Source organism: Neopelma chrysocephalum, unplaced genomic scaffold (assembly GCF_003984885.1).
Source record: "Neopelma chrysocephalum unplaced genomic scaffold, ASM398488v2 Primary Assembly neopelma1_26, whole genome shotgun sequence".
Lineage (NCBI taxonomy): Eukaryota > Metazoa > Chordata > Aves > Passeriformes > Pipridae > Neopelma > Neopelma chrysocephalum.
The window spans coordinates 10974544-10995044 of NW_020897695.1; the positions used below are offsets into that span (position 1 = coordinate 10974544).

Below are 20501 nucleotides of genomic sequence, written 5' to 3' on the forward strand. Positions count from 1 at the left end.
TGATGAAAAAAAGGTGCATTTTTATGTGCTTGCCTTCACCTTAAAATGAAATGGTGAACAAGCCTAGCGTGGGCACGCTGCATTGGAGCTCAGGCAGCGCTGACAGATAGTAGTATTAACACTGATCTTGCAATATCTTTCTTTGTTCCAAAGGATCCTCAGGCATAAATGACTCAGGTAGCATTATATAAAGACAAGGTAATGAAAGCAATATTGTTGTATTATATGCAGTGAAACACCTACCCTTTATCATCTGCAATGAGGAAGGTTGAGTAAACAAAGTTACTCTAAACTCATGTTCAGTTATTGAAAACCATAGAAACACTAGAGGTTTGCCTTTGCAGTCCCTCTGTTTGTAGAATTAGGACTTCAATTAGACAAGAATTCCAAACCAAAGCTAGATTGTTAGAAAGGTGGGTCATGAAAGGACATGGCAGAGGAGAAATTAAGAACTTTTGGAAGGATTGGGTTATATTGAAAGTCTTGTAGGCTTGTAGCCACAAAACTCTAATTTGCAGAAGGTATCACTGAGTCACAGAGAAGCTGTGAGGTCAGCACTGAAACAGATGGTGAAATCTGAGGGATAAGTGAAAGAGCACTTGAAACAGCTTAGGAGTTGTTGATGGGAGAGAACTCAAATTATGGGTGGAGGTTATGCTTCAGTATATACAAAAATCTTGAAACTTTTATCCTGAAACACAGATATTTTTGGTGTCGGGTACTGTGGTGGTATAAAGACAGGTATTGAGGAAGAGTTGCCACATCTAGGGGAATTGTCAGGTGAAATACAGCTGTAGTTGTCATTGCAAAAAGCACTTGTGCTTTTCAATAAGCACCTGCATGTCATTTCCCCTACGTTATCAGTTCAGTGAGTTAATTTAAGGTTGTTTTAGAGGGAGCCTGACTATGTCACATCTACAGTATTTGTAGTTTGGTTATCAAGTCTGCTGCCCAGAGCTTAGCAGCTAGCAATTCTACTTAATTTGTGGTTTGGTGCCAGCTAAGCACTATAAGCGCTGCCATAGAATTAAATGACAAGTTTAGTAAGAGTAATACATTGACAAATCAATTTTTTTTCTGTTTCAAGTGATTTCTGTGAACATCCATAGAAAAGGGATTTGAAAGCTACATTCTAGAGAAATTTGTGTAGTTTTTGCTACACTGAGAAATGCTGAAATTTCAAGAAACTGCTAAGCACGTCGCTGTTGCCAGATTTAATTCTGCTTGCCAAGATGCAGTGATTGCAAGAAGATACACTATTCAGAGGAAACTTGGCAATGGGAGCTTTGGAAGTGTGTATTTGGTTTCTGACAGAAAAGCAAAACAAGGAGAAGAATTGTAAGTAAAGCCTTCACATGCTTTAAATAAAAATTTTGCAACATATTTCTTGCACTGTGGATGTTTTTCTTTGTATTTGTGTCTCATCTCTGTTTGGTGTTACACTGTTTAACTTTAGTGAGGATATAAGGTAAAAGCAGATTTTATGCTGACTCAACATTCCAACTCAATCTGGTTTTGTTTGATATAGTTTATCCAATCTATCTGTTTTACTGTGCTTTTATCTAAGCCCTTTTTCATTTGTTTTTGCATGGTGAGAGTGGAAATAGATAAAAAAAGTCAGACCCTTATCTCCATATTGATGTACACCTCTGAAGCTTTGTTAAAAAATAATAAAACTAGTAAAAATATATGTAACATACCTATTTCTCAGTGTCATACCTTGCACAGGTTGCTAATGTAAGATTAACTGCAGAGAAGACACTTGCGTTTACATAGAACCAAGGTAAATTTTATCACTGTCCTGACAAGAAGCAGGGCAAAGGTACATGCCCGTTTTCACAAAGTTGCTCTTCTTCTTTGTAACAAAACTGTTTGCTAAAGGCTTAAAGGTTTATAATTTATAAGTTATCATTTCCTAATTATGTGAATACATAAAATACATGTGTATAATATGATTGTATAGTTTATTTTTGAGGTCTTTGTAATTTATAAATGAACTCAGTTCTTGAAGTTCTTTTTTTTATAGAACACTTACGGATGTGCTGGGCATTTGCCTTTCATCCAATGCATATCTATCTTCATGAACATGATGTTTTTGTTTTTAATGCTTCAGAAATCAGCTGTTACTGCACGCATTCTTAGAATATTAACAGCGTAGTGAAATGTGGGTCTTCACACATTTGCTGCTATAGCACAAGCTGCCAAACCTCAAAACCAAGGAATGTGCACTTATCCTTTAAGTAGCTATTTCTATATTTTTTTTCTTAAGAATTTTGAGTGATTGTCTTGAGCAAACATTCACTACCTGCAGCCTTTCATGTCTGTGTTTTGTTAGGGATGAGCCTGAGTGTGTCCTCTGCTACCTTCAGGACAGAGACCGAATATCAAGTGACTTTTCTTTTTTTTTAAGTCAGTCTCTTTTTGTGACCCCAGTACAATATAAATACAACAGGATTTAACAAGCCCAATTGCTGGTGTGATGCTCTAGTTCAGCTATTGATCACTAGGTGGTGCTCGCGTATCACAGTTCATTCCTTCGGCGCCTCGAAAGTAGGATGGCGAGCGGATCCCCTCAAATTTCTATCACGTCTGTGCCAATAGATGGCACAAATACTGTCCCAGATGAACTTGAAAACGCAGGTAGCATAATGAGCTGGAGTGTAGTCACTTTCTTCTATTTGTAAATACTGGTTTTAGGTGGTAAATTATGATGGAAATCACATTCTCAGTACGACTTGCAAATCAGAAAATAATCTGTTATGGAACTGTATATTTACTGCTTCTGTTATATATATACTTTTGAATGAAAATTTAGGTGGCTATGGCTCTTACTCTTTAAAAAGAGCAAGTGCTTAATACAACTCTGAAGGCATTTTGACAGAACAAACCCCAAACAATGCAATTGTGACCTCAGCAGAATTAGAAGTCTATTTTTATTGTTTTGGTGATGATCTAGAACGTGTTGAGACAAATATTATGTGCAGCATGAACTCAGCCACAGATAGTTTCCTGAATATTGCTCTAATCTAAAGCACTGTGAATAGGAAGAAATAATAAGAATAGGAATAAATAATAAGGAAACAAATTCCCAAGAAAGGTGACATCTTGGATATTTGTACAGAAGCCATTCAGGGATATCTTTTCAGTTTTCCCTTAGTGCAATGTCTACAGAAGAAGCTAAGGCAGAGACTAACAATGGTTGTCATGTAATTTCATATATGCTGAGCAAAGCTTTTGCATGATTCTAGAAATAGTTTTGGGTCATGCCTTGTACTTTGCTACCCCTCTAGGATCATACCTGTAGTGAGTGAAGTGTTATCCATAGAGTTGCTTCATCTGGAAGGGAGAGACCGTTGATTTTTTGGGGCATGCCTCAAGTTAACAGACTTACTTCACATAAAACTCAGAGCTGCTCAGGCCAACAATGCTCACCTCTCTAAGAAGTACACGCCTGCTTCATGCTTATCTCCAGTTCTGTGTATGGATGGGATTATTGACTTCCCAACTGTCTAAGCCAAGAAAATCCCTAGTCATACAACACATCTTGTGTCATGGAACTGTGTTTTCCTTTAGAAAATAATTGTTACAAGTCCTTGCATATTCTCCAATGTGCTTGCTTAGTTTCTGATCCCGTGTAAGTTTAGTGAACAATAAGTTTTCTGTTTGTATTGATAGTATTTATGTTTCTCCAAGGTATATTTCCAAGTATTTTTAGGGCCATGAAGATGGTGAAGGGTCAAGAGGGGGAGTTGTATGAGGAGTGGCTGAGGTCACTTGGTTTGTTCAACCTGGAGGAGACTGAAGGGAGAACTCATTGCAGTCTACAACTTTTTTATGAGGGGAAGCAGAGGGGCAGACACTGATCTCTTTGCTGTGGTGACCAGTGACAGGACCTAACACCATGAAACTGTGTCATGGGAGGTTTGGATTGTATACTAGGAAAAGGGTCTTCCCTCAGAGAGTGGTTGAGCACTGGAAGAGGCTCCCTAGGGAAGTGGTCATAGCACCAAGCCTGCCAGAGTTCAAGAACTGTTTGGACAATGCTCCCAGATACATGGTGTGATTCTCGGGGCTATTCTGTGCAGAGCCAGGAGTTGCACAAGATGACCTTTGTGAGTCCCTTCCAGCTTAGGATATTCTATGATTCAGTATTATCCATGGTAGAGAGGGAGAAAACCAAACCAGTGATTAGTATTCTGGATTGAGATAGTGCCATTTTGGGGTTATTTCAGACTGGCTGTTAGACTTAGGGATTGCAATTACCTCATTTTGAGGTATCTGCTTAGTGTAGATGTGATTAATAACTTTTCTGAGTTTCATGACAATTTCCTAAAAAGAAAAGTGCAAGTTTTTCATTTCAGATTTATGACTAGGGAAGATGACTTCTGTCTTCCATGTTTGTGTAGTAGGTTATTCCTTCCACTGAACATCTTCTACGAGAGCTTTTGATCCTGTTGGGATGATTCTCATGGAATATGACAAAGGGTTAAATATCTCAGAAGTCCCTGCAACTTGAAAACAGGCAGCAGAGTAGAGACCAAAATCAATGTCCTCAAAAGAGAAGGGCCAGAACCTGGGAGGGTCTTCACTGTGAATGAAGTTTCTCATGTACTAGACAATCTACACAGGAGAGAGATTATCAATTTTCCCCAGTTTTGGAGGAAACTATAGTCAGAATTTATATCATCTTAGACCCTAAATTCAGTTAAATACAAGAGACACATCTGTACAAAAGCAAGCTTCTTAGTTCCAGTTTACACAGGATGCCTTGGTTTGTGTATTATTTGATATTTATTTGTTTCTGAACATCATGGACCTAGACCTACACAAAACAGTTAGATTACTTGATTTGTGTAGAGAAAGTAGCAGGATTGTACCAGCATTTTTACAACAAACAGTAGTCCCTGCAGGCGCTTCTATCCCAGTCCCCCCCCGAGTAGCTTATCAGCTAATTCTTACAGGTAATTATGGTTAAATCTTAAAGAGATTTAAGTTCAGCAGTAATCTTGAAGGACAGTGCCATCACTTAGAGATAATGAATGTCCTAATCAATTGTGCCAAGGGAAGCTCTGGGTTAAGTTTCGCTAATTCATAACCTTGTATGGGCAAGCAGCTGAAGTACACAGTAGGCAATAGGGACTTCTCGTTCATAAATATTCACAAGGTACTTAGGTGTCCCTGTGGTGGAAAGCACACGCTGACAAGTGCCAAACTCCCTGGACTGCTCTACTGTGTGGTAACTGTGGGGTGTCAGCTCAACTTCTGCATCTGACTTGCATTAGAGCATTAATCCAGACTCATGCTATGATTCCTTGGAAACTGTGCACTTAGCTGAATAATTCATCATGTGACTTTCAATTATTTATGACTTCTTATAACAAATGAAATAAAATCTAAAGGTGGAAGGGATTTGTAACTTATGAATATCCAAGCAACAATCAGCAGATTGCTGTGTTGTCAAATTCTTGTGTTTGCTGCCTGTTTGCTTCTCTGAAGGTATTCCAAGGGAATGGTCATTTGCTACTGAATTGATTAAAACAGTAGCAAATTACTCCCTGCCAGTTTGTCGTGTGCATGTTCATCTAATTGCACTGCTTTCCTTTTTTCTTCTCCCTCATTTAATAACAAAAACTAGAAATGAAAACTGGAATCCATCAGGACATCTTAGATTTGTAAATAGATATTCACGGTCTCCTTGAAAACTAATCAAAGGTGCATTTCCTGTAGGACCTTCTTTGATTGCTGCTAATTTTTAAATAAGCTTTTCTTAGCGAACCATCCCTTGCTCGCTTCAGTCACGTGTCCTGTGCTGCTTCGTGTAAGGTCAGCTGCTGTGCGTCAGCAGAGCTGCCATGGCTGCTGAGGTGTACAGTCATGCTTGGCCCCAAATAAGAGATGATAAAAGCATTGACAGAGAGGCCTTGTGGATTTAGCTAGAGCAGTTTGAGGAATTAGCCTTCATGAGATTTCCGCTTGAGTGGCCAAGCGTGACTTTCATATTCTGTGAGCAAAGCTAGGGGAGTCAAGAGCTAGAGCTAAGTGTCCAAGTCCTTGCTGAAACCTCTGTAACAGTGGCTGATGCACTTGTGTCTGATTTTAAGAGTACACATGCAAATGGAGGTTGCCAGGGAGTGAAACTGTAAATGTTTTGTTTCAAGATTAGCAGGCAGTTCTAGATATGGCCACAATTGTTTCAGATAATTTCTAGTACAGACCAATACTGGTTCAGAGACAAGTTTGATAACCCCAGATTCATCCAAAGCAGATCTCAGTGGAGACTGTGTGGGAAGGTGCTTTAGTCCCTACCTCCTGCATCACTGTCAGTGCCCAGCTTTTCCTGCGGCCCAGCATTGCACAGTAGAGCTCCTCCAGGCTTTCAGACCCTGGAGTGAAGGACCTGCAGACCTGCCTTGGAATGGGACTGTGGCAGTGCCGAAGTACAACATGGGTGCAGAAGACAGGAGCTGCTGTTAGAGCCCACAACAGTTCTGCATTCCTCTCTCCAGTAAAGCTATGCTTTTACACAGCTACCACAAAGCTATAGAAACATACACACACCTACATCTTTGCATAGGGATGTTCTGCTAAAATTGGTAGCACAGCAGAATTTATCATTGCAACACATAGGAGTCCAAGAAATGGACTATCTCACCCTGGGATGATTTATTTAGAGCTCAGGGTAAGAAAGTTTGGAAATTTTTTGTGCTAGATGAACCCCCAGTGGGGGCTGCAGGGTAGCTTGGCACTGGAGCACAGATACAAGATTTTACCCTGCCCATGCTGGGGATGGATTTGGCAATTTAAAGCCACAGCCATGCTGTAGTCCTTTGCACAGGCAATTACTTTGTTAAAATTTCTAGTTCCCTCATTATCAAAAAGCATAAAACCTGACATTCTGTGGCTTCTTTGAAATCAAAAGGTGATTATTGGAACATGTCGAGACCCTTCGCTCAGCTTGTGTAACACGGATGTCTGTGAAATCCTCTGCAGCAATGTCTGATACAACTTTTACATCTGCTCAGTCATCTTTATGAGCTTTGGTTGTATTGTTATTGGGTTTTCTTTTCTCTTTTTTCTTTTTTTTTTTTTTAAACTGCTCTCCTTCTAGTATACTTTTTTTTGACTGAGTAGCCTACTTTTTCATTTTTATTGGGATTTGTCCATTTAACTGGGGTGGATTCTAACTAGGAATTTAATAAATGTGAGTGGGAGGCAGAGTGCCTTAAAGGAAATATTACTTGGGTTTACAATAAATCTCATTCCTCACAGAGCTGAGCTCCGGGGAACTCAGTGCTGCAGCACTCAACACATTCTGATCTGATGTGCAGGCAGTGAGTGGTGCTGATGGTTGAGTTCATTGTTTCGAAAATTGTTTACAAGTAGCGCTTTCATTTCGGTGGAGAGTTGTGCTTAAGGCATTATTGGTGAATTACCTTTCTTTGAGGTGAATGGCAGAGAAAGAATTTAATGATTTTGTAATTAAGCAAATGCCTTGAGATCACTTCTGTCTCATTCATTTTGTTGAAACTGATGTTTAGTTTTTATGCATTTGTAAGCTAGCTTTAATAAGAAAATGGAGAGGTGCAGTATTATTAACTTAGGTTGAACTGTGGCCACCTACCTCAAAGATACCGTATGTCATTGAAATATTTGAATATGGCTGTCTGCTGTATCTTCTCACAAGTTAACCTTGTTGGCAAGGTGTTTTCTTTTGTCTGCATCAAGGATGTTGTAATTTCTTCCATGCAGAGTGAGCCTCCAGTTCTTTGTTGCATTCAGTACATTGAAATGAGAAAACTGATGCAGTGAGGGGAATTGTGGATTTGCTGGACAATCAGTGAATTTTTCCCTATTTTTTTTCTATGTTCTTTGGGTTATACTTATGTGACATATTAGCAAATATAATTCCTAGTTCACTGTTTCTCTTAACATCAATGATGTGTCCTTCATGTGTTCTAAAATAACTTTTCAATATTGCTGGTTAGTTGCTTCATTTTTGAATTGCACGTTTCACTGATCGTTAAGATCGCAGTATCATCCTCGGGAAGGCTAAAAAGTATTAAAAGATTTTTATCTAGCAGTGAATGTTATATATGCAGTTATTTTCCTCAGCATTGCTTGATTCCCTTTGCCTTTGATTGTAGACTATTTAGTAACATGCTTTTGTAAAGCTATAAACTGTGCTTTTATCTTTTTGTTCCCTCCCCTCAAGTACTATAGGTACTTGAATGCATATCAGAAATAAACATTGAAGGAGATGACCAATGGAAAGAGACATGTAGGAAAAGTGAATTTTCTCATTAAAGTTGCAGCAGTTAGTATTTATATTACTTATGGGAATTAGTTCCACTGAAGGGACAATACAGTTGACATAAATATCCTTGTAACATTGAAAGGAACATAATTCTGCTTGCAAATATATTTAAATTCACAAAAGAACCAATTAAATTTTACATTAGGAAATGTTTTAGTTGAATTTCTGTGGAATGCATTCTTACAGGGACTATTAGTATGTCTGGTTTCCTTTCATAACTCCTGTTATTCAAAATAATCTGTTTTCTGTGAACTGATGAATATAGATCAGTTGATATGAAGGCCTTTCTACAAAATTTCCAATTACAACTAATTTAAAAATTCAAACTAATTCCAACAGAAGGAAAATTCTTTTTGGCAGATGCTGTAGCCCAAGGCTGCAAGAAGAATTACAACATGGCAATTGTGAGACGCTTAATTATATTAAAATGGTTGAAAACAAAATGCTGCATCCAATCTTTACTTCTGTAATGGGGTCTCTTTTTTTTTTTTTGTAAGGGAACATTAATTAGAAGAGGGTAGTTAATAGTGAAGTGTATCAAGGATGGGTAATGAAATCGCAATGGAGAAATGCCTGGTTTAGATGATTTGATGTTTGATGGAATTAAATCTTCAAAGATAAAGAAAACAAACAATTATTTAGTCCTTGTCAGATTTCTCTCTAAAATTCCACTTACGTTAGTGGCAGCATGGTACATAATTACATTCTTAAACAAAACTAAACTGTAGAAAAAAGGTTGAATGAACAGTAGATGGTGATAATGCAACATGTAAAAATAAAGTATTGCAAAAATAAGTATATTCACAGGTATTTAGTCAGTACCTCATAATAATTTTTAATGATTCTCCTGTTTAGACATAAATTTCTTCAGTTCAATCACAGTCTCTCAGTATGTGATTTAGAGCTGAAACATATGAATAGGCTATAAATTTATTTACATTTTATTTTTCCATTTCTTTCTAGGAAAAAAAATATTTAGGTTTCAAAACTGTGTCTTTGGATGAAAATTCATCCTTTGTTAATAAATGTTCACTTTTATTCTGTTACTTTTAATTGATGTAGATGGCAACCCAAAGATTTTTTTCCAACATTGTCGCATGGTTGACCAAAAATAGTTAAAAGTATGCTGCTTTGTATATATGAGACTTTGCTAAGCGCAGAATAAAATGATATAAGCTGTATTCCTTGAAGCTAACTTATTTCAACAGTATTGTCTTTCATGTTCCAGAAAATATATTCTACATTTCTTGGGGATACTAATTAGGAACTGTTAATTTTCAAATAACCATAAACTGTTTTCATCATGGGCTGGCCTGTTCAGTGTTAGTGCATATGTTAGAGCATTTGAAAATTTGGCATCTTGAAAAATATTTGTAAGTGCTGTAATTGTGACTTGATGATGGAAAAGTGAATCATCCGTTTCACCTGCAAATTTTAGAAATCTCATTGCCATTCAAAGATATTTAAGCATGGTTAAATTAGTTAAAGTGCTTATTCAGAAAATGAAATTATATTTAATCCATCTACATATATTACAGTGCTCATATAGTGATTAAATTCTTAGTGGTTAACTCAGGGATTAGTTTCAATGTTTATGAATATTCATGAATGACATGAATAGGCTGTTTTGGAGTTGTTGACTACTGTTATGGCTTCACTAGTAAATCAGTAATGTTCAGGGGGATGACAAAAGAAGTTCAGCATTTGATTAATCCTAACCAATACTTAGGATTGAAATGGGTTTATGCCTTAGTAATAAATCCATAGGGGGCAAGGGAATGATAAAAGGAACCCAAGATTTGATTTTAGAAGTTATGTAGTAATACTTAGGTTTGAAATGTTTTGGTTAATGAGTAAACATATATATGTAAGGAGGAATACCAAACAGCACTCATCATTTGCTTTTCATTGGAAGTGTGGTAATATTCTTGATTTTCCCACAGAAATCAAGTGCTGTTAATTTACTTTGAGTGTTTCTTTCCTTAGCGAAAACCAAGTATTCTTCTCGGTGGGACTGATTCGTGTATGATGACTTTTTGTATTTCACGGTTTCACCAGCTTCTTCTTTCTCAAACAGATAGATGTATGCCTTTAAACTGTCTGAGCATGTAGGTACTGGTGTTCCAAATATAGTGGGTAAACTATAAAGACTGATTATTTGAATTTTTGTTGCTAAACTGTAAACTGTGGGAAAGCCAGTCCCTGACACCAGGGAGAGAAATCTGATAAGATTACCAGTAACAGAATAGCTGTATGTTTGATGGGTAAGGATCAGCTGAAAATTACAGTGGAACTAGAAGACCAGCTTAAGTGATCAAAGTAGATTCCAGTAAATAGGGTGGTATTTAAAATCAGTAAAGTATCTTAATTGTAAATAAAAGCTGGATGTGCAAAAGTGCAAACATGAGAGGTCTGAAAGGAAACGTGAGGAAACTGTAGCACCTGACAGCAGGCTAGTTACTTTATGTAAGGAATATCCCATGTGCACAGCGGAATGTCACATCAGAGGAATCCTGTAATCTCAAGATGTAAACTGTACAGAAAGGAGAGTTTCAGTTGGGGATAAGCATGACTATGTATCAAAAAATAGATTCTAATAATATAATATTTCAGTGTGGAAGTTATAAAAAGAAATCTAAAATTATTATTTTAGAACTACACCGTTGTCCGTAACGTGCAAATACCATCAACTGTGTGATATTCTAGAAAGCAGCTGACTGAGCAGCAGTAATGATGGGTGACTTCATCTTGTCTGTAGGCAGGTGGTGTCTTTGCTACCAAATTTCCCAAGCAGTTTCAATACTGTGAAGGCTGTTGTGCAGACCTTTTGTGTGAAGGGTGTCACCTCTTCTTCATTTTGGTCCCCATTTGTAGCACTATACCTTCTCTGTTTGCTCTTTGATAAGTAGAATTGAAGACATCATTGATTAGACAGGCACTCCTTTAATTTTATTGTTTATGACCAATTTCAGATCCAGCTACAATGCCCAGGTGATGCATTTTTACAGCATTGCACCTGGTCCTTGTTCTGAGGAGTTACCAGGGCGAAGAGGTTGCCCTGCAAGTGTCAGCATGGATAGAAATACAGTACACAGTTATGGGTGATGTTACAATTCTCCACATTGGCAACTCATAAATAATAAATTAAATGAAATTATAATTAACTGCAATTAACTGAACAACTGCCTGTGTAAAATGAAGTTTATGTTTAATTCTAAACTTATAATTTTGATAATTTGATCATATATTCCTAGATCACACCTTTTCTGTAGTATGTTATCAAACCTATTTATTAATGACATTAAAAGAGTTATATTTCTTGTACTTCCTTATCAGCAAGCAAATATACCTATACCAATAATTCATGTTGCAGTTTACTCAATAAACTGAGAAATGCTGTCTTTTCAGAATTGCATCTGATCCAATAAACCAAATCATATAATAATAAAGTATGTCATCGATGTAAACAAATACCAGATGGGTTGTAAAACATTTAATTTTAGATCAGTGCAAATAGACTGAGATAAACACTGCTGTGGCGTGTTGTCAGTCACTAGTAAAGCTCAAAAAGGGATTCCCACTGTGTGTCCCTATTCTGAAGGATTCCACTTTCATGTTTGTTTTTCTCTTGCTTTAAGTGTTTGACGCTTGCTCTCTTTAGCCCCATTTGCTCCCTGTTAGCGCGCTTTCAGACCAGGTGTGCTGGCATGGCTGCTTTTCAAAGTGTGACAGTACAAGCCAGCAAGGTTTTGCTGATGAAAGTAGGTGTTCCCAGAGAAGGTGCGCGCAGAGAAGGTCTGTGAGGCGGCTGAGGCATGGGCACTGTGGAGGCTGGGCTGCTGCTTTGTGTAATTTGGGAAGTGGGCTTATCTCTTATGCTATTTTCTCACCCTGAAGGGGTGGATGTTGTTACCTGTGCCAGAACCAGCTTCCTTCAGGATGGATGTACATAGTTTTTTACTCCTAAGATGCAAATACATTCACTACAAGACTCTTTCAGTTGTGGTCAGTTCAAGATGAAGTTCCAAGTGTGTTTGCATTATTGAATTGCAAGGCTATGTTTTTTTCTACACAGTTAAAATCCAAAGGCTGTTGTTCTGTATTTAAGATATCTGATAGCACTTCTATAATAAAGTTTTCTAATTGTGTGTTCACTGACATTTTATCTCTAGGGACATGGTTTAGTGGTGGATTGGCAGTGTGAGGTTTGTGGTTGGACTCGATGTTCTTAAAGGTTATTTCCAACCTAAACAGCTCTATGATCTGTATATGTGTCTGTATTCTATATTAATTTATAATAGTAAATAAATTTAAATTTAAATTTTGAAGCGTATTTGCTAAAATATTATCAAAAGCTTTGCAGAAAGCATGAAGTTTTTTTATGTTCTTCATATTAAATGCACTAAAATCAAACCTTACCTACATACAGAAACATTACACACATATACCAGTGACATGCAGATATACTTAATCTCGATTGCATGACAGAAACTTTCTTTCTAGATGAAAATGTCTTCCAGCTGTGGATATGAATTAGAATTATGTAGCAGAAAACTAATACCTTATTTACAAAAAGTGTATTTTCTTGACTTCTTCTTCTGGGAATTAATTTAAATAAAAAAACACCTGTCATCTTGTCTGAGAGCTGATGACAGCATCAAAATCACTGAGTGACTTAAGATGACAAGCTATTCCTACACATCAGCACATCAGGCTTTTATTGCTCTCTTGGGTACACAAGAAACTTGTATTAAGTGGTGTTTAACAAGGACTCATTTTGTTTGTCAGTTCTGTGACACAATTTATGTGAAGGAAGGGGTAATGTTCCCATGTCAGCTAAGATGAGAAGATTGCATAGATGTTGTCTGTCTGCATAGAATGAAGCTTGTCTGTGGAGATGCAAACAAATCAAAGGGCATGTTTTTTCATCACACTTCCAAATGGGGATTAGGCAAGTTTGTGTAAAAATTCATGCATTGTTAGTCAGAAACTGATTGTTCAGATTTAGGAAGAAATTTTCTTATGAAGAAATACAGCTTTTTTTTTTCCCTTAAATCAAGTGAGTTACTGTAGTTTTATCTCTGTCATGTTTAACTACAGTGACTTTACAACCATGTAGTATTGAACAGGGAAATTTCTAAAAGCACTGTGAAGACTTCCCTTCAGTGAAACTTACCTTTCACATATTCAAAAATTTTTGGAAATTCATCACTTAGTTTCAGTAAAAAAACATGATATTTTCTGATAGTCTCCAACAAAGTCCAGTAATCCATTCCTCAGCAACTGGTAAAATAGATGGGAAAGGGGGGTGTTCTGTGGCCATTTTTAAACATTTTATCAGGAAGATCTCAGCAAAATATGCGTTCTCACAGTGCCCTGCACTGAGGGTTTTTTCCCAAGTCAAGTTGGCAGTAAACTGCTCTACTCCAGGTTCTGTATAGAGCCAAGCCTGAACTACAAATTTTCCTGTGGCACATTCATATCTTAAAGTTGAAGAATATGAAAAATCCCTAGATTTTTACAGCCTTTTCCAGGGGACTTAGGGCTTCCCTAAACAAATGTTAAATACTAAAGAATTAGAGTTCACTGAAACAGTATAATTAGATTTCAGCCACAAATCCAGGTTTGCGCTTTTCACTTAGGTGTTCAGGTGAACAGGCTGATCTTTAGAAAAAAAATTGACATCCTGAGTTTATCACTGTAAAAACAGTCACTAAAATACTATTCTGTGTGATTTTTCTTATGCCTCCATGAAGAGACTTTGGCAGAAGCTGCAAAAGAAGTTTCTTGCTACTCATTTTTTCATATATGAATCTTGACCATATGCTCTGAGTGGGTTTGAAATCACTTAGATTTGATTTTTTATTTATGTTTATTATTGTGCAGTAATCCATAGCACTGAAAACATGTCATAAAGAAAACTGTGCAGTAGGGAATTAGTGGGAGAAATATTTCAAAACAGTATTTTTAATATGTTGCTTAATCTCTATGATGACTGGCATATTTACTTGATTTGTAATGCATTCTCTTTGTTTACCCATATTTGCCTCACCATTTCATATTGCCAGGTATTCGTTAATGTTATTATTTTGCACTTGAAGAAATTATGATGGGATTTTAAATGGTATGTGGTTTTGTATTTTTCTGGTTTTATTAATATAAATATTTCTTTTTTCCTCTAGAAAGGTCCTAAAGGAAATCTCTGTTGGAGACCTAAAGCCTAATGAAACAGTTGAAGCAAATCTGGAAGCACAACTACTCTCCAAATTAGACCATCCAGCCATTGTCAAATTTTATGCAAGCTTTGTGGAGCGAGATAGTTTCTGCATCATCACTGAATATTGTGAGGTGAGACTCAAGAAATTTGACAAAATCTGGCAATTAAGGTAGGGTCTTCTAAGAAGCCATTTTTAAAAATGTTTTAGCTTGAATTTTAGGCTTTATTTGTTACTTATGGTATCACCTGCTACTTGTTAGGTGTATTTCAGATAAGCAATGTTAGGCACTGAAGTGAGTTAGGCTCATAGAAAACAAACCAGAGAAGAGCAAATAGGTAATGTTAAGTCTAAGTTCATTTTGTGTGTTATAATCAGTATTACAAGGAAGACTTAAATGCAGATACATTACACATCTGTGGGAGAACTCAGAAAGGTTGTACCACATGTGTCCTACTTATAGGTAAGAGGATGAGATTGGGAGTTTGGGGACATGGTATGAAATGTGATATAAATGAGGAAGGGAAAACTCACTTGTCATTTGGAGGTGATTACAAGAAACCTAAGCTTCATCACATGGATGATGAGATTGGTAACAACATTGGCTTTTTGAAATGAAAAATAGTGTAAGTCAAAGACCAGAGTGTAGTGGATAAAACAAATATTAAAACAGGATGTATTACAGTATTGTTACTATTTATTTTTTAACTCCAGCATTTGGTTTAAAAACATGTTGCTGAAATCTGTCTTAAGGCTTTAAAATAAGAATTTAAACGTATTTAAGCCAGCTTTTTAGGAGTTTATGTAAAACAAGTGCCTACTTTGTATTAAATATAGATGTGCTCTTAAAAAAAAATAAAACTGTCATACATGAAGTGATCTTTTATGAAACTGTGAAGCAAACTCTTCAGTTGTGCTCTGCTAGACATGGTGAAATGCTTTGGAAGCTAATGATCTCTATGCTACTGGATTGTCTGTCCACAAATCAGACTTGACTTAACTAATCACATTTCATCAAGAACTTGGCTTTGGTGAGAATAATTAAACAAGTAAGGTTCCTGACAGTTATTTCTTCCTTAGAAGCTTTGTTTGATGACAGTTAGATGCCTGTTTATTGCTGGGATTTTTAAAATTTAAATCTGAAATGTTCAATTCTGTGATGCAATCTGAATATTTGTTTACATATTGTTTTAACACCCATGCAGAAGCTCTTCGTGTCATTCCCTGAATGTCTGACAGCTGAGGCTTGAGAGTATTGCCAACTCTTTGAGGAAATCCAGAGCTCAGAGCTGAAGGATTATTCTAAGGGTCCAGCTATTCCCATACACTCATAATTTTCTCTCTACCGACGGTTCAAAGTGGCCCAACACCAGATAAGTTGAACATGTAGGAATAAAGGAGCCTATTTCAGCAGCATTATATGGCTTTTTCCACTGATTTTTCTCTCTTTTCTTTTTTTTTGTTGTTCATGCAGAATAAAGTTATAGATGAATAAAAGTCTATAAAAATAGAGTAGTCACAACCATTACTCCTTGGAGGTTTTGGTTTTTATTCAGGTTTTTATTCCATACCCTGCATGGAAACGTTTTGGTACTGAGTTACCCTAGGATCTGGGAGTCATATACTCAAACACATGAGAATGTATTAGAGCAAGTCAAATGAAGGAGGGGGAAATAGATTCACTGGCTATGCACTGAATCTCTTCAGTTTTGAGTCTGCTGGGTCAGGTCAGAATGATATTTGGTCCAATAGGATGTGCTTCTGACTTTTTCCAAAAGGACACATTGTGTGGTATGTTTGCATTTAAGCAATTACAATATATTTCATCAAGTGTTCAGGCAAGGAAGGTATAAAGCAAAGCTGCAAACAGTGCTATAAAGTGTCTTTCCTATTTTAGTGGGAGTATTTTCAGAAGGTATACTTTTGTATTTGCTTACCTATAACCTGCCTTTGTATGTGGTGGGACTTGGGTCTTTTGACCTAAAAGATACCTGGTTGAACCATGCATAAATTGAGAATGAGAAAAATGTTTTGCTACCTGATGTTGTTTGGAAGTCTAGTGCGTTCAGTTTCTTGTGCATAGAATAATTAGGAGATTGGCAGTAATTGGTACTCTTGGGCAGACTCAAAACAAAGAACAGACATTAAGTTGGCATGGAAACAGAACTGCCCTCTGAGCCTTACTCTGCTTTCTCCAAAGTACTGGGACTTATTCATTAGCCAGGGTAATTTCTTCATTCTTGCATAAGTAGCATAGAGTGAGCCTCCAGTGCAGCTGCCCCATGCTATACTTGTCCTGTGAAAGAAAAAAAAAGACAACATTGGTCTGCATTACTCAGCTTGATGTCTTTTATTATAACTGAATTCACTCAAAATTATAGAGAAGAGGTATATGTGTTCTGTTTTGATCTTCTTGTTGAGCTTCTTTGACAGTTTCCCCAAATCAAAATCTTATGGGTAATATAAACATTGTCAGCTAAGTCAGATTTCAAACAAAAATGTCTTAATGAACCTTGGATTTAATTTTGTAATATAAATTGGACTTCAATAAAATACAGTTTTTACAGAGTGGTTACTTTAAAAGTTGCATCATTTTAATATATTGTAAACCAGAACTGGTTGTGCTTTTCCCCAGACAATTATTTATGTCTCTTCACTGTGGTCTCAGCTGTGATGTGAGTACACATATGCTAAGGAAATCTTAGCAAAAGGAATAACTAAAGCAATCAATGCTTGTTCACGTTATCAGCTCTAGATGCTAAGCTTTTTCAAATAAGTTAGTGGTGTGTTTGATACTCTGAATATTTAAGTAGAAACTGCATCTTGGAAACTCCGTATGTACTCTAATTGCTAAATTGTTGAATTCCTTATGAAGTTCATTATACTGACCTTCCAAAGTACAAATTGAGTTAACAAATTATTTCAGAGTTGCACAACAGCAGTATTCCAGCAAATCTTTTATGATATGTTTTTGTTTTCCTTTTTTTAGACACAAAATGAAGGTTAAATTTATTGTAGGACATTGAGATCATTCTTCTCTATTTGAAGGTAAAAAGGCATGCAGTTATGTGAGGGCACATGTAGTGCCTTATTGAACTCCTTTTGTTCTCCTTTGACCTTTTGAAGGAATTGTCCCTCAACTTCAGAGTATTCACTATTCTAACTCTGGAGGTCCTGCACTGATTTTCTTTGCAATTTTCATTGCAATGTGTTATTGTGAGAGGGGCCGCATTGGGACAGGGAGAAGCACTGATTGGAGCCTGCTGCACTTCATTTATCCTCACCTGGATAGTACATAGTCCCTTGTGGCCAGTAGCCAGCTGACACGTGTTTGAGCACCCCCTCAGTCTTGGGCTATTGTTACAGTTGGGTGTGGGTGGTCTGGGGCATCATCTGTAACAGGTAAGTCATTATTTTCAAGGTGTGTGAGTAGTCTCAGACACAGTCCATCTAGTTGCCATGCAGCAGAATTCCCAGCATTTTTCTTTCTTTTCTCTGTTTTGCTGTAAGCAACCATGGGGGAAGCTGTTGAACATTTGGAGTTGCAAAGAGGAAGCAGCTGCTGGGAGCTATAAGTTCCCAGAAGAGCTTCTCTCTGGGCTGCAGCAGGGAGGCAGATGGAGAGTTGAAGCCATATTCCCTTCCCCAGGGAATGAGATTATTCAGACATTTCAGTTAAAAAATTGCAAGACATTGTCAGGGGCACACATTTTTGCTATATGACAAAATACTTTTGCTTTCTTTTAACACACTCTCGAATGTTGTAAGGATCTGCAAGGACAGAACCTGCTTATTTTGTAGCAGCAGTATAAAGCACTGTGGTGTTGGGAACAGAAAAATGAGAAATGCTGAAGAGATCATAAAATGTTGAGGGTCAGCAATGCAAAGGATCAAAGGGGTTGATGATGGGAAATGACAGTACTGGTACAGTCATACAGGCTAAACTATGTTCTTGTATATGGCACACAAAACTTCTGATTTTATGCAGAATGTATAATGTAAAAGTAATGATTTATGGCGAATAAGCTGTCCTGATGTAAGGTAATTAGTCATTAGAATATAATGAGGCTCACAGTCCCTTTGCTCTGGGGTTAGTTACCTCAACACATTGCTTACCACTAATGTGAGTGCATTCTTGTAGACAAAATCCATTCATTTTATAAACCGGATAAACAATCAGCTGACAACCATCTGTCTAATTTTTTAGCAAAAAGAACAGCTTTCCCGTAAGTCTTCTCAAAATCTTCTTTCGTCATGTTGTTGTACAATTGATTTTTCCAAACCTCTGGCTTACAGTTTTCAAGTAGTCTTTTTCTGAATTTTTTTTTTGGTTTATTGTCACTCCCTACTGTGTGTCATATTGTTCCATTGCCAGTATTAATTCAAGATCAATTGTAATTTTAATGAGGTATTTGCAATAACACATGCTACATATTCTTGAAGCTTTAAATCTGCTTTGTTTCTGGAAAAAGTGAGTTTGAAAGAGGGGCAAAGTATCATAATTAAAGACTGAATTTTAATTCTTAAGAGAGCAACATGGTTTCTTTGATGCTGACGTGGTTATTTTAACATATTAAATCAGAATGTCTCTTGACTGTGCAGTGTTAGACTGAAGTGGGAAAGTTTTTCTCAAATTTATTAACTTATTCAGACTGATTGGGGCAGATAGATTTTACTTATTTAGTTATCTATATGTTAGCCAGTCAATGTAGGTTCTCATCATAAATCTTTGCAGAGAAACAGCGTTTCTACAACAGGATCCATCCCTTCTTAAGATACACAACCAGATGGCAGAGATAACTACACTATACGGGTGCATGTTCCTTTCTGTTAACTATAAAGGGGGTTTGGGGTGACCAGCTTGGATGCACACATCTAAAGTTGGGTGACATGAAGTAAGAACAGTTGAAAACTTTGATGATATTGAGTAACATTAAGAGAAAATTGACCTACTTTCCCTATGGAGGCAGACTTCTTGATCTCACTTTGATCCTCAGTTGTGTATGCTTTTGGTGCTGGGAAAGTTTAGAATTCACATGTGTGCATTTATTTTACAGACTACGTGATAAGGAGCCTGAAAGGTCTAAGAAAGTGGAGTCCTGTACTTCGATGAAGGAGATGGCATTTTAAAAACTTGCTGTAAATATACAAATATGTTGTGATATTTTTCAGGGTGGAGATCTAGACTTTAAAATTCAAGAGTACAAAGATTCTGGGAAGATATTCAGTCGAAGTCAAGTAGTAGAGTGGTTTATACAGCTGTTACTCGGAGTCAACTATATGCATGAAAGGTACAGTGATTTAATATGAGAGCATTTAGCTTGGGAGGGGAGTGAATATACTTAGTGACTAGTAGCAGATACTCAAACAGAAATGAAACCATGTGGATTGTCTTGTATTGGTATAAAGTTCTATTCACCAAACTGTTTTTGTTAGTATACGTCGTATATCTCTATTATGATTAATTATCTATCCTGCAAGAACATTGTGCATTATGTCTTTTAGTAGCACAGTGGTAGGTGTCTTTTAGTGTTAGACACACTTTTTCTAAGAGCCAAATTGAACTCTTTCTATTGTGATACATTTTTAATGTTGTTAGAAGAAAATGGATTAAAAGTTTAAAACAGAGTCAATTTTTTAAAGGGGAATCAACAAGGATGTCTTGCAGATACTTAATGTGGAGAATCCAATATATATGCTTGATGGAGTCCCACTAAAATCAGTGAAGTTACATACATACCTTCTTTGAAAACAGACATCACTTTTAACAGAACATCAAAGATTAACTTAAAATAATTCTGCAGGTGATCCAGACAGTGATATGTGGAGATCACACATGGTTTGGGTAGGACTAGTGTATATAAGTGAATACCTGCCTAGATCATGTCCATGAGTGCAGTTCTTGCCTGCGATGTGATTTAGGCAGGATGACTTCAGTGATCTAAGCAGTTCCCTTGTTGCCAGTGTACTGG

At 36.8% G+C, this 20501-nt stretch overlaps 1 protein-coding gene across 2 annotated transcripts in view; it reads left to right on the plus strand.

Moving 5' to 3' along the window:
- Positions 1-20501, plus strand: part of NEK11 (NIMA related kinase 11) — an 87317-nt gene that overhangs the window by 2497 nt on the left and 64319 nt on the right. For both annotated transcript variants that reach the window (XM_027675531.1, XM_027675532.1), the window contains exons 2-4: positions 1088-1338; positions 14497-14662; positions 19702-19820. In XM_027675531.1, the coding sequence (XP_027531332.1) occupies positions 1169-1338; positions 14497-14662; positions 19702-19820 (455 nt within the window). In that variant the 5' untranslated portion in view covers positions 1088-1168. The remainder of the gene's footprint in view (positions 1-1087; positions 1339-14496; positions 14663-19701; positions 19821-20501) is intronic.